Genomic DNA, 15,280 nt, shown 5'->3' with positions numbered 1-15,280 from the left:
GTGGGGGTTTTGCTTTGGATCTGAGAATTCAGAAAAGTGAAGAGAGAAAACGTATGACTTATAACTGCATAATGATAGGACATGTCATGTTGAACACTAGCTTCTTGTATAAAAGTATCTCCTGAGTGAGAATCAGTGCTCCCTGATGTCAGGACACCATCTTCCACATTCCCTTCTTCCCCAGACCCCAGAGCTGGTGCTGGGTGTACAGCAGAGAGGCAAATGCTTGTCAAACAGTGAGAGTGTACAAGGTGAGGTGATGTGAGCACCAGGGTCTGTCACATCTCAGTGAGATGCTCAGATGACAAAGGTGACCATGCGTCCAAGCCCGTGCTGTGTAGAAAGTGAGCGCTGACAGACACATCCACCGACGGGGGTAACTTTATTCAGTGAGTCTTGGGATGGAGGGGAGCTAACTTTTGATCAGGGGAAGCTAGGACAGTATGCCTTTTTGTGTGGGCAGGTCAGTATCTACGTGATATGTCACAGATGAAGGATAACTAGGATTCTTGCTTATCACAAAGACAGAAAGTCAACATATGTCAAGCGACGTAGCAGGGGTTTCTTCATACCCAGAGGTTGTACCACAACAAGGCCCCATGCTTAGGTTCCTTTCCCCGTGACTTCACAAAGAAGATGGAAAAAACTGTACCCCCTTTGGGGGAAAGGGAAGGGCAGTGTGCTATGTTTGTGTGTGGAGGATGGACAAATGTGGGATGCAATGTGCACCATCAGTAGAACATTCTCCCTTTGTAAGTTTTTATCTTCAATTCTAGTATAGTCAGTGCACGGTGTTATGTTAGTTCCAGGTACACAATATAGTGATTCAACAATTCTATTCATAGGAAAACATTTTTAGCTGATTCCTTCTCATTTCCTTGCAGGAAGTAGCAATAAGTCACATCGCCTGTTGCATGAAGACTTTGAAATATACTGGCTGGGATTACCCAAACATGACCAAAAAGACACCTTTTTTATAACCCCTCACATTAATTACGGAGCAGATGAACATGTCAGAGGCTTCTAAAACAGAGGGTTGTAAAGAGTTTGTGGCCTGGCATGATGGATAAGTGGATGCCACTTGCAAAAAACAGCACTAACCCTCCCTCTGAGTCACCTCCAAGGATTTACATCTCATTTTGAAATTTACTCTCCAGTTATGTCATAAAATCCAAATTATGGCTTCATGACTCTGGAACAGCCAATGGAACAGCAATGGCGTAAGCTCAGTTAGGTACACGGTCTTCCCTTCCTTTATCGTTCATGAGGACTCCGGCACATATGTCAAATGATGAGAAAATCCTTCCCTGGAATTTAATTAAAGGCACCTGCAACGGATGAGGATTTGCTTTAGATCATGTGAGGAATTTAGAAGAAGCATAAAAAGTGGGTCTTGTCTTCAAGCTCAACGTAATCACTTAGTTCATGCAGCCACACAGCGCCTTGAGTTCCGCACACGGTACTACCATATATGCTCAAGTCCTGTCGAGGTACATCTATCATGCAGCAACGGACAAAGTTTCATGGGAACAAGGAGGCAGAACAAGTCTTTGGTGTTAGATAATCTAGAGAAGCTTCCCCACAGAGCTGATGTCTGAGTTCAGTCTTAGGGATGAAGAGGAGATTGTCAGAGGACACGAGGAAGATATGCAATGGCATTTTAAGGAGAAAAGATAGCTCACTTGAAGGCAGAGTTTTGGAGCATAAGATGACATGATTGACAACTTTGTCAGTGTGATCACGAGGTATAGAAATATCTCACAACCCTAATAACGATGTAATACCCGATTTATAAAAGGAGGTAGGTTCTTAAAGTCAATAAACTATCGTCAACAAACATTGTTGGTCCACAATGTTATTTACTCTTCTTTTCCTTCTCATTTATTTGGTTTTGCTTAACTTCTAAGGATAAGCAAATCAGAGAAATAAAGCAGCAACCTTGCAGTGAGGCTGAAAAAGACATCCTTTAAAAATATATGTGTTTTTTACTTATTTGTGCAATTTCCATCAGTCCTTCATCTGGGTACTAAATCTCAAATGCAGCAAAGAGAGGATGGCAGCCCGAGTTACAGTAAAGCATGGGAAAGATCACTGCTGATAGAAAAAGATTGAAATTCTTACTTGTCCCTGGGCCCAGATTAACTCTTTGCAGACTTTGGGATGCTCTGCCAAGGATCGCTGGTGTGGCTGGAACAGAGAGAGAAGAAAAACATTAGTCACCCCTGTGAAAATTGTCTGATGTGACCCCGTTACAATTTCACTTTCCAGTGACAAAATGTGACCTGGCCCAACCTCCCAATACTTCTCGCCCTTGTTTTCCGTCTTTCTTTTTAAAATTAAAATCACACCTACCCTCTAAAAAGAACTCATAAATATGAGAACACATGGAAACCCAGGGTTAGTCACCTCTGGTCTCCTGGCTAGATGTGGTCAGGAACAATGCAAAAATGCCTTCCTAGAACATTCAAGTCCAAGCTTGAGTCTTGCTAATGAAAATGGAGAGGAACACAAATTCTTTTTTTTTTTTTTTTTTTTCAAAACCGTATTAAAAACAGTTTGGTCAAACAAGTTAATTCTTGGAAATAAACATGTGAGCAATCCTGGGAATGGGGAAGGGATGAGGGGAACTGAAAAGTTAGCACGGACACAGAGCTTTGTGACGTGAGATGGGCAATGAGTCATCGATTCTAAAAGCAGTTATAAGTCTATGGATGCTACTATTATGTTGCATTAAAATGAGAAGAACGGAAAAGGATTAGTGTAGTTGTCATTGAACTGTTGGACCGGGTTGTTTTGATACGAGAGTTTACAACAGTTACCCGGGTTTGGTGGAGAGGGCATTTTTCTAGGATTCTACACCTCCTTAGAGGGGTGATGTGGTCCAGGCTCACGATGAACTCTGAGCCTCAGCTGAAAGCAGGGAAACTGCTGATGATTCTGGCCCTTGGTAGAAATCCACAAAACAACGCTAAGACATCTTTCTCTGATTATAAAAATAGGGCAAGGAACAAAACAAAGGTGCTCTGGGCAGGGAGCTGAAATTACTGTCCTCCTGAATTTCAGAGGCAGGTGGGTCCTGCCCACCCGCCCAGATCCACTTTCCAGTGGCCCTTTCACTAGCCCTCCTACCTAGCTACCAGTAGGAAGCCGCTCTCAGGGCTGGTGTTCATGATAATAGAACCTAACAGGTGAAGTTAAGAGTCTCTCATTAAACTCCGCACAATTCTAACCTTTGTAAACCTTTGGGTATGGGCATATTAGTGAGGGCATTTTTCCAAGTGAAGTTAGGCTCTGGGGGTTTCGTTGAGTTCATATTTTAAATTCTGTACAAATAGGAGTTCTGAAAGTATTTCTTTTTATTCTCTAAGTTTCGATATTAGAAGCTCATTTGCTGCCAAATGCAATAAAGAATTATGACAAAAAGCAAACAGAATACACATTTACCTAGAGTAGCTAATGTATTACACATTGATTTAACGTGCTCAGAAGGAAAATTGCATTTTATGGAAATCCCCTCAAGGCTACTTGACTAGATGCCTTGAGAGCCTAAGTCTTTGTTACTACTATCATCTAGAACTTGTCCTCCTCCAATTCCTTGCTACAAACCAGAGAACACTTTGTTTTATGACCCTTTGCCTTAGGTTAGGCACTAAAACATTCTTCTCAGTTGAGGTTTGGCAAGTTTACATAATTTCTAACTGCAAATGACCTGTTTCATGGACAACTGTATACACCTTGAGAAACATTTGGTAGCTCAAAGGAAGAGTAATATTAAGTCAATCATGGGAAGCCATACGATCATACATGTTATTTTAGTCAAAATTATCCAGCAAGTGTGTGTCAATTTTCAGCTTAAAACTGGGAACACTTAACGGACACCATTTTCCAGGCACAGATCAGCAGCAAAGCTGACAAATTTCTCCAGAATGATGACTGAGATGGAATGTGGGGGTCAATTATGAGGCCCCAAGGGAGGGTGCAGAGCCAAACCTCAGGCCCGGAAATGCCTGGGGAGCCCTGGCCACCCCTGACTCCTCACAAACCAGGATTTTGCTTTCCTTGCAGACAGACATCTGGTGCTTTCCTCTTTATGATATCAGCATTTGGTAACATTTTCATAAAGCAAAAAGTCCTCCTCAGTTAACACTCTCCACAATATGTGATGAGTCAAGACATAAAAGGAACAAATGGCGTCCTCAAGGGAACACTGCAGATTTGTGCCAGCCCCACGAGGGTGCTGTATACAAAAGCAAACACGATAAATAAAAGTGTCTTCTTAGCAAACAGAGGGGTCATGCTAAGTTGCCAATTTTAATTAGCGTCAAAGCTGTCCTTTTGTCTATACGTGCAGAGCAGTGTGGGAGAAGCAAACACAGGGTGTTTAACAATAAGTAGTTAATGAAAACTCCAATATATTTAATACAGAAGGTTTTAAGTGTCAGTGCCATAAAAGAGATCAGCTAGAGCCCCTGCCCTCAGTGAGCTCACAGTCTTCTGGGTGGAAGGAGTGGCCAAGCCATGGGGCGGCCCTTAACAGCTTCCGGGGGAGGGGGACTCCTTGAGACAGGTGCTGAACTTGGGATGAACAGGCAACGGAGAGAAAGGGAAAGGCAGCTGGGACCAGGGGAACTGCTGCACCAAGGCCAAGGTGAGACACAGCTTGGGCACGTAAAGAGCTCTGATCTGTCTGTCGAGAGTAGGTAGAGCACAGCTGAACTGGGGTGTGCTGAGTTGGGGCAGAAGTCAGGGACATCTTGGGGATGGTCTTTCCAAAGAACTTAATTTTGATCCTGCAAACACTGGAGAAATCCTGCCTTCCAGTGCCCTGAGGTAGAGCTCCTCACAGTGGACCTGCCCAAGAACAGGATCCCGAGACTAGAAGTAATTGCCATCTAATCTTCTTACTTATGCCCAGCCTGGTACTCAACTTCCCAACTATGGCACGTATCTGAACCCGTTTCTCCATCTATAAAGTGGGGACAGTGACAGGTCTATACATGCAACATTCAATTCAGTTAGTACACACAATATACCAAATATAGAATATAAATGCTTAGTAAATGTTAGATTTTTTTTTTTTTTTTTTTGGAAGGAGGGGAAAAGGAGAGGGAGAATCTTAAGCAGGCTCCACGTTGAGTGCAGAGCCAGACATGGGGCTTGATCTCACAACCCTAAGATCATGGCCTGGACCAAAATAAAGAGTTGGATACTTAACTGACTGAGCCATTCGGGTGCCCCAATGTTAAATATTCTTATCATAGCTATGATTATGGTCAGTTATTATTGCTAGCCACTACCCTGAAAGCAAGGCACATCTTTTCCCGCGGAGACCTCGACAGTGTTTTTACACTAGACCATGTGTGCCGAGGGCTTTGCACTTATGAGGAGAGAATGCTGCCCTAAGCCCAGTGAGACCCCCAGTATTTACATGTGCTGTGCAGGCTGTATGTAGGCAGCGGGATTCTGGGGAAATGATTCCAGTGGTGTAGGGGATGGAAATCTACTTGTGTCCCAGATTCAGCCTGGGACTAAATGCAGTCATTCCCAGGTCTTGTAATTTAGTGACTACTCCATCAGGACGGGAGTTAGAGTGAGAGGATCAGTGTTCTGGGGAGTACTGTAATTTACCAGTTGTGCAGCAATGGCATCTAGAAGCAGCCCCAGATCGACCCTACAGACACAAATAAGTAAACCTAGGTACTGATTGTGGCAACCATTTTACACGTGATGAGACATAACGTAAAGCGCCTCACACGGTGGCTGCCGTAAATCAAGCCTTGGTTAATGTCAGCTATTGTTATCACTAGTAGCTTACAATAATGATAATGATGATATAAGTGCTATGAAATCTCTACCTCAAGACTTCCTCTGTGATCATCATTTTGCGATACATCCATCCATCAGATCATTATGCTGTACACCTTAAACACACATAATGTTTTATGTCAATTCTATCTCAACAGAACCGGGAAAAAGAACTTCTGAGAGCTCTTGCTTTCTCCTTCAGGCAGGTTAGTTGTTCTCCACCCAACAGCCCTGGATATTGACTTTTTTTTTTTTTTTAAAGATTTTATTTATGTGACACAGAGAGGGAGAGTACAAGCAGCGGGAGCAACAGAGGGAGAGGGAGAAGCAGGCTCCATGTTAAGCAAGGAGCCCAATGTGGGGCTCAATCCCAGGACTCTGGGATCATGACCTGAGCTGAAGGCAGAGGCTTCACTGACAGACCACCCAGGCGCCGCTACATATTGCCTTTGCACGCCTTGAGGTCACTGCTCCCTTGCTTGTGCCCCGTGACGCACAGTGAATTTCTTGAGGTGGGTATTTCATCTTTGTACCCTCCGGGAGGAGTACACGCCATGACACCTTGTAGAATCACAGTGTTTGCTAAATAAACGAGGCAAATGAAGATGAATCACAAATCCTTTAAACTTTGGGGCTAAAAGGGAATCAAATAAAAATAATCTGTTCTCAGCAAATTGTGTTTCTCCCAGGAAATCTTAAGTTTGCTTGACTACTTTCCCTGTCTTTTTGACGTCTATTTATCCTTGACCACACATCAGAAACGTTCTCTCCTTGGGTTTCCATGTCTAAAACTCTTTCCAGACCCATCCCTCGCCTTCTCTCTCCTTTTCTGTCAAACTATGATCAGTATCACTACAGAGTATTCAGTTTAGTTATCTCCCTCCAACCTGCCCCTGCAGTAAGGTTCAAGGTCAAGCTCAGTGTTTGGTCACACTGATGCCACACCCCAAACTGTCTTGTGGTCTGTGAAGGGGTCGGCTGATGGCCAAGTTAAAAAATGTGAGGTGCTTCTATCTCACGTTTATTGTGTGCTTAAAATGCACCAGGCACTATGCTTTCTGGACTTCCCCATTTTAACTCCACAACGACCCTCTGCAGCATTGTTATGAGTTAGTTACATTTTATGGACGAGGGGTTGGAGGTTCCGACCAACTAACTAACCTGTCCTGGGCTTCCCAGCGGTTACATGGTAGAAGCCAAAATTGAAGTGGAACCAGATTCTGACTGCGCCCCACTATCCTGTTCCCCAAGCTTCCTGACCACCAAGAGCCACTACGGCGTTTGTTCAACACGTGGATTCCAAGGTCCTGTCTCGGATCTGCAGGATCTGAATCTCTAGGGAACTGGCCGGTCTATTGGCAAGGTTCTCAGAAGCTGTATGCTTCTCTTCTACGCCCCCATCCCCCAGCCAGGTGATGCTTAGGACAAGACACATTTGCAAAACTCTTCCCTACACACTACTTTGTTGCTCTGCTCAGAGTAACTGGGTCCTTTGGGGCTCCCCTGCTAGGACTGCTCACCATGTGCCTACAGCTAGTGCTCACGGGGACGCACCTACTACAGTACAGGCTGATTTGTTTGAATACCACGGACATCCTGGAAAGTTCTACTGATGGGGCCAGGCTGCTGAGACTCTGGGTAGAAATACCCCTCAGGGGTCAACTTATGAGAAGCCAGGTAAGACTGGAGACAGGCTGGCAGACCGGATTTTTTTTTGGCTCTGTCATCCAGTGATGTTACACAGCATGTCCTAGGGCTGTGACTGTCTTCTTGGTCATGACTGCCCTCTGGTACACCAAATTGGGGCCTGATGGCAGTGATAATTCTATGCTGGAATATCCTTTACTTTGTGGCTCCCTGGGTTGGCTGAAAACCCATTTGCAGTTTCTCCCGAGCCGAAGTATATTATCTCGTACACATTATGACTCTTGGCCGCGCTAAAGAAGACCGTGAAATCTGAGCAGGAAATCTCGGGCCTTTGGAACAGACCATCTTACCTCCCCAGAGCTCCGAGAGGGAGTGCCCTTCTCCTGTACTGGAACAGTAAATCACAGAGCATGGGAGAGAACTTAAACAAGCCAACAGAAAAGAACCACAAAATAACGCGGGTGATTTCAAACACCTTCTAACGCTAAAGAAGCTGCTTTACAGACAATATCTAGAAATTTGGAAGAGAAATCAGCATCAGGAAAAGCCCACATGGCTGAAATAAATCTGGAGTGGTGATATTTTGCTGTAAATGTATTTTGAGAGTAGCTGGACCTCAAGGTAAGACTCAGTGGTTCAGGGAGAGATCAGGGAGAGATCTTAAAAGACCTTTTCTCATAGGCCAGCCCCTGGCTTAGTGGGCCTAATGGGGGAGGTTTCCTAATAACAACTTCAAGCTTCACATACTCCTTTCCCATCTGGCAGTGGTCTCCTTGGCGAGTTTTTTTTTTTTTTTTTTTTTTTTTTTTTTTTTTTTAATCCTTACGCACATACTGAGGACATCTGCTTGTAATTAAAGGCAGATACTAGGGCCTGGTATTTCCCGAGCAGCCCTCTCGGAGATAACGCCAGTTAAAGGTGCCATGATCAAAGGAGGACACAGTGGTGGGTTTTTGTTGTTGTTGTTGCTGTTTCTAAGAACTAAAAGGAGCAATTAATATGAATGCCGGCTCAGCTCTCGGCTGGCTGCTGGCTCACATCTTCCTTCGGCAAAGCTTCCCAGCAATTTCTCTGGCTTTCCCTTCCAACCACTAGAAGAACAGTTAAACACCCTGCCCAGCTAGCCGCTCCTAAAGCTGCTTTTCATTATGGAGACAGCAGAGGTGTCAACACCAGGCGATGGGCAGTAAGCCAGCCCTCTGTGCCATGTGGCAGCCGGGGCCCAGAGCCATTGCAGCCAACACTAAGAAGGGCAACCAGAATCCAAGGTTGGCACTAGGTCAAGATCAATACTAGGTAGGCCAGTTGGGGACAGAGGGCTGAGAACGGAGGGATAGACAAAGAGAGTATTAAAAGGTCAGACTGAGGCGTAGGGAGAAAGGCAGAAGTGTCTTTTCCCTTGCAATGTTGGTGTAGATGTTTTTAATACCTGCACATCCACTCATTAAAGCAGTAGAGTCAGAATGATTTAATCAAGTCCAAAGCTCAGATGGTGACTCATAGATGGTGGGCTGGACCTGGCACCTCTTCTCAATTTTGTATTCAATGGCATCACGTCATCAACTTGCAATCAGCCATAGTGGGAATAGCAACCCAATAAATGTTGGCAAATGCTACAAATCAACGCTCCCTGCCATCTAATACTATGGAAATTCCATCCACCTTCCAAGATCAGTTTGAGTGTATTCTCCTCCTTGAAGTGTTTATCTTCTCCCAGTTGGAATTGATCTCTCCATTCTTTGTGTTTTTACAACACTTAAGACAATAATAGCAACAACACGTGGACCATGGCAATGTTTCCTTCTACCGTCTTAGGCATCTGACTTGTGCTGTGAATGATAAATTCCTTGTGGTTTGAAGGCAAGGACCACGTCTCACTCTCCTTTGGATTTGCCATGGCACATTAGCAGTTTCTTCAATATCGTGAGTGCCCCATACATATTCATGAAGTTACTGAACATCTCAGCAGGAACTCTTCCAACAAGGAAACTTGGGAGGCATCATGACTTTACTTATATTATTACTTTGAATTTATCAGATGTCTTGTGGCCCCTGGAGTATGAAATTGCACAAAAGATCCCCAAACACTTTACTAGATCTTATGATGAATGTCCTCTTGGTACCATGAATGCTTAAACTTGAAGCAAAGTCGATGATATTTTAACCCATTTTCAGGTACCTAGCTCTAACAGTATTCAGAGGGAAGAATGAAAACGAGATTGCTTAACTTTCTCACCTTCCTTTCTGTCGCCTGGATGGTGTATTTGCCTGGTTTTGCTTACAGCAGCAAGCCAGTCTTTGGATATCACTGTGTATGGTACTTGCTGCCCATTTAGGAGGCTGACACTGGTAGGAGTGACCCTAAGTCCTGGGAACTGATTGTTTTGGCAGATTTATGGATCTTTTTGTTTAGACGGGTTACTGTTTCAGAAGCACAGCATGTCAAGAGTGTCCTAAGAAAGCATGTATGTTGCCAGAAGTTTTAAGGTGTATTTCCCTCTCTCTGGGCAAAGGCATCTGTTAGCCTGGTTTCCTGACACTCTGTCTCTTGTTTTCCAAACTCGACTTGTCAATTTCCATGTGACATTTCTTGAACAAAATCCTCTTTTGAAGTAGGTTTTTGCGAGCTAGAGAAAGTGATCTGCAGTCAGAATTGCAGTGTGGGAGCTCTAAATGACATGCCACGCGCTGTCCTAGACGCTGGGGATACCATGGTGAAGAGAACAGGGGGGATTCTGCCTCTCTGGGCCCATGTTCTAGTGTGTGTGGGGGAAGACCGTACAGGAACTGCTACTGCTGTCAGACCTATCCCTTATGGTATGTCCTGCCAGCTTGAATCCCTTACTGTAATGGTTTGGAATTGGGAGGTGCTGGCATTAGGTTCTGAGACTATTTGGTGGATGGTTTTTGTTTTGTTTTGGGTGTATGGTTTTAATTCATTAATTACCTTTATCACACTGTACTTGATCTGGGTTATAGATACAAACCAGAGGGCTTTTTTTTTTCCATTTAAGATATGTTTATTGAGGACCTATTATGTGCAAGACACTATGCTGGGCATTGGGATATGGTGGTGAACAGATTAACATGGGCCCAAGGTTCATTCCTCCTTATTGCCCTAAATTGGTCCTTGGCTGCCAGATCAATGCATCTGTTTGCCATCTGGAACATTCTTGATTCTAGGTCTTTGCTCACCTTGTATCATTCTTCTTGCTTTCTTCAGGATAGGGAGAAGATCAGAGGTAACTCCCATTTTGGAAATAATTCAGGAAATGAAATAACGTACATCTGCTTAACAGAATGTCTGGCACATAGTAAATATGTAAGTTTAGTAATTACATACTACTGAGTATTTATTATTATGATTGCCTCTCAATTAATGACATTTATTATTTTTGCTATTTGATAGTTATGTATGTCCAATACTGTGTCTTGCACTATTTAGTTTGTATGTCCTTATATTCTTGCCCCCTCAACTAGATTGTAAGACCCTTGAAAGCAGAAGCCACATTTTATCTTTTCTAACACTGCACACAGTAGGCCCTCAGTAAGTATCTGTAGTATGGTGCCCATCTGGCCTTTTATTCTAACAACCCCTCCTTTTGATGTGTACCTATCAGATTATAGGTATGTCAGTTAACAAAGAGTCTTAGTGGAACGTGATGTACCTTTTATAGCTATATTTGTCGCATCTATATACAGTAAAAAACAAACCAAAACAACCCAGAAAACTTTGACATAGCTTCACTCAGACACTTGATTGAAAATGTTTAGATTCATTTTCTGAAGGCCAGTTTTGGAAAGAAATGGTTGGAACTCTGCTCTGTGGCTAACACGGGACCAGCTCCAAGAATTATTGTGCAATGGAAAATGGAAACTCTACCAAAAAGTGAATGGGGATGGATAAGGTGACAATCCACCATAGACACGTCCCTTGGCAGCAAGGTACCTGACGGTTATTTTTTTGCACTTTGTCCTTTTCCTTGTGCCTTCTGCTGTTCTTGGCTCCAGTGGAAGCAAGCTTCATGGGCGCTGAAGCTTACCTCTAAATCTAACTTTAGAGTTTCCAAAATGGACCCTTTCAATAGCGTCAAAACAGTCAATCAAATCACATAACATCAATTTAAAGTGGAAAATAATACTGGGTGTGAAAAAAAAATTTCTGACACTTTTCTGGAATATGTTTAAACTGAAAAGAAGCTACCTTTCTTTGTAGCTATAGGGCAGGCACAGTCTTACAAGTCTAGAATCTTAGTTTTGTTTCTTTGCTTGAATTATGTTTAATGTGATGATGATATGACATAAGAAAAAAAATCAAAAGCCTTATTGATAATCCACATGTGTCCCCGGTTCTAGCCATAGGCGCCTTGCACAGTGTGTCTTTGTGTCAGCCCGAAGGGGCAGCCTGCCCATAGGCTTTCTGGCGGGACAGGGACACTGTATGGCTTTAAGTGTTCCCTGATCGAATGTGGGAAAAGAAGCAGCTAGCCAAATTCTGAACAGAGTTTTTATTGTGCTGTGGCCAGAAGGTGAGGGGGAGGGAGAAGGACACTTCTGCCCTGTTCTGCTTTCTGGTGGATATAAGTTAAAGGGACTGAGAGGGACACCTTTGGGTAGATGGGACAAAGGAAGATTGGGGACTTCATAGAGTTCAAGTTTAGGATCGGCAGCTCTTGCAAAAAGTCTACATATATTTATATGTTTTAATTTACATTTATATTTATTTTACATTTGCATGTAATTTACATTTATATTTAGCAAATGTCCTAGCAGCAGCTGGTACAACTTAGGAGCAACCAAAATAGCATATATGAGCACTGAGATTCCAACTGAGTCTTACTTGACCAGCTCCTTGCCCTAAATTACAAAATCTGGATTGCCGAGTTTCTTTTCAATGGGAGGAGTATGTAGGGAAAAGGGATCTATAGAAGCCATTAATGGTGGGGCCACCAACTTCATTTCAAATGAAGACCCCCAGGGGATGTTTCTCTTTTCTAAAGAATAACATCAAAAAATAAAAAACTCCTCTGGAAATGATACTTTATTTTTGGGTTCCTAGAAGTTGTCCTCCCAGAATCTTCCTTCCTATTCTTGTATCTTTTAAGCCCTGCCTGAATGACTGACTCTACTTCCGAGTTTCTTCTCCTCTGAATCCCTTTCAGCTGTACTTTGACCCTTCCCCTTCCCCTCCACTAAATCTGCTCTTACCAAATCCAAAGGTCTCCTCTCAGTCCTTAGACTACCAATTTTTCAGATCCATTTGACTTAGTAGGACCATTGTCTTAAAGATATGCTCGTTGCCTTGCTTTCGTGATGTCAAATTTGCTCCTTCTCCCTTTTATTGCACCGGTGGCTCTTTCTCCGTCCCCTCTTTTGGCTTCTCTTCCTCTGTCTGACCCCTGAATATTATAGTGTTGTAGACTCTCTGCTTCCACACATCCTTTTTTCCCCCCTTAAGAGAAATCTCCTCAAGTCTCATGGTTTGAAACATCATCTACACACTGATGGTTCCATGATGGTTTCTATCTCTAGCTTTAGCCTCTCCACTGAGCTCCAGATTCCACTCAACCTCTTTTGCATCTTCACTAGATATTCAATAAGTATCTCCATCCAAACGCAGAACTCTTGAGTAATCCCTGACAAAACCTATTCCTTCTCAACCCTTCACTGTCCTGTAAACTATTTTCCATCTACTCTGGAACTTAAGCCAAAAACCTGCAAGTCATTTTTGTTTCTTCACTTTCCCCAACTCCTACCCCATGATTCAACCCATCGGCAAGCTATGTCGGTTCCATCTCAATTCAATGCTCTCCATCTCCTTTGCTATTTTTATAGTCTAAGCTCCCAAACTTTCTTGCTTGGACTATCATCTTCCTACCCAGTCTTCCCACCTCCCCTTTGTCACCTTGCAATTAACCACTAAAATATTTCACAGGGTGATCTTTTTAAAACCATAAATCAGATCATGTTACTTCCCTGTCTAAAATTCTTCAATGGTTTGATGTGTACACGGACTGAAGTCCAAACTCCTTATAATGGCCACCAAGATCCCTTATGTCACAAACATGGCTGGCTGCCTACCCAGACTACCTTCTCCCTTCCTCTTTCCTAACAGAATCTTAATTTTGTTCATGTAGCCCTTCCTCTCCAAGCAGCTCATGTGCCTCAAGGGAAGCTGACCCAACCCCTACTGCATAAGCAGATATAATTGGATGGAGGGTCATTCCCATCTTCTTCTGCAGTTCAGGAGAGAGGATGTGGCCCAAAGGGAAACTTACTAAGTGGATTATAGAAAATTAAAGGGAAAAAAACTTACAGGATCACATAATCTCCTTCCTTTATCTGTTTCACCCCAAGCCCAAAGATGAAGCTGATACACCTAAGACAGCAAAGACAAGAAAACTCTTGGAAAAGAAATCTGGAGGATGCCTGGGTGGCTCAGTTGGTTAAACGACTGCCTTCGGCTCAGGTCATGATCCTAGAGTCCTGGGATTGAGTCCCGCATCGGGCTCCCTGCTTCATGGGGAGTCTGTTTCTCCCTCTGACCTTCTCCCCTCTCAGGCTCTCTCTCCCTGTCTCTCTCTCAAATAAATAAATAAAAAATCTTAAAAAAAAAAAAGAAAAGAAATCTGGAGTCACTGGATTTAGTCAATCCAAAGCCTGTCCCACCTTGGGTTTTCTAATTATATGAATGAGTTTTCTTAATACTTAAGTCAGTTTGAATTATGCCTCCTGTCACTTGCTTCTGATCCTGACTGATACATTCCAGGAACGGCCCCTGCTTTCCTTTTTCACTTCCTGTACCAATGTCTCCTTGTCATTATGGCCCAGGCCTGAAACCTGCCCAGCTTATTCAGGCCCAGCTCTTGCTGTTCCTTGTATCTAAATTATCTGTGTGTGACCAGCTGATGTCTCAGCTCAAATGCTATCCCCCCAGGGATGCTTTCTCTGACCAAATAAACTGAAAGAGGTATCCCCAGTCACTTGTGGGATGACAATGTTTTATTCTCTTCATAGCCCTTATTTATCTTTGCGTTATTTTATTCATTTCGTTATATTTTGATTATTTTCTTATCTTTTCCCCACAAGAATATAAGGCCTGAAAAGGGAAGAATCTACTTCCCTGGCACAAAGTAAGCATTCTACAGATGTTTGTTCCATGGATATATACATGGATATATACATTGGCCCTGTCATTATGGGGACGTTATCTGCTTCCTGTTTGTTACCATATCTGCAACAAATTTAAAAGTGGTAGGCTATGTGTTCTAGAGATGCACCTGTAGATATTTTCCTGGAAACCTTATGACAAATTCTTAAAATTAGCAACAAATAAGTAGTTGCTGATTTTTCTTCGCTGGGCATAAAGGGCTGTTAAGCAAGCAGAAGCTATGAATGCAAACAGTTAGCAATCTAAAGAGTAGTTAATGTCTCTTCCCCATCCCCAGCAATGGAATCATGACTGTTTTCTTGGACTGTTAGGCTTAAAACTTTGGACTTGTCTGCAATTCCTCCTTTTCCTATTAGTTGTCAGAACACACAGTTGGTTCTTTCTCTACCTTATGGATTTCCTAGGCTCCTCCCTTCCTCTCTTTCCCACTTAACACTTCCCTTTACCCATGCCTTACTCCATAGCCTTGTGTTATCTCCACCCAGATTGGGGATTCCAGTCCACTCTTTGTACTCTTGTGGGATTAATATTCCTAAAATACCATTTGCATTCTGCCGTGCCCCTCCTTAGGGACTCAACCAGTACCCTCTGGCTTGCTGGATGAAGTCCAAATTCTTCAGTCCAGCATTTAAAGCATATCTTCACAAGCACTGCTTT

General features: G+C 43.2%; 1 protein-coding gene across 4 annotated transcripts in view; it reads right to left on the bottom strand.

Moving 5' to 3' along the window:
* The window catches only part of GHR (growth hormone receptor), a 252,875-nt gene that overhangs the window by 62,361 nt on the left and 175,234 nt on the right, over positions 1-15,280 (bottom strand). For all 4 annotated transcript variants that reach the window (XM_032851405.1, XM_032851404.1, XM_032851402.1 and 1 more), the window contains one exon: positions 2,122-2,187. In XM_032851405.1, the coding sequence (XP_032707296.1) occupies positions 2,122-2,187 (66 nt within the window). The remainder of the gene's footprint in view (positions 1-2,121; positions 2,188-15,280) is intronic.

Source organism: Lontra canadensis, unplaced genomic scaffold (assembly GCF_010015895.1).
Source record: "Lontra canadensis isolate GAN:19392208 unplaced genomic scaffold, GSC_riverotter_1.0 scaffold5, whole genome shotgun sequence".
NCBI classification, from domain to species: Eukaryota; Metazoa; Chordata; class Mammalia; order Carnivora; family Mustelidae; genus Lontra; species Lontra canadensis.
The sequence above is the reverse complement of the archived record's forward strand: the minus strand, read 5'-3'. Positions and strand labels throughout refer to the sequence as shown.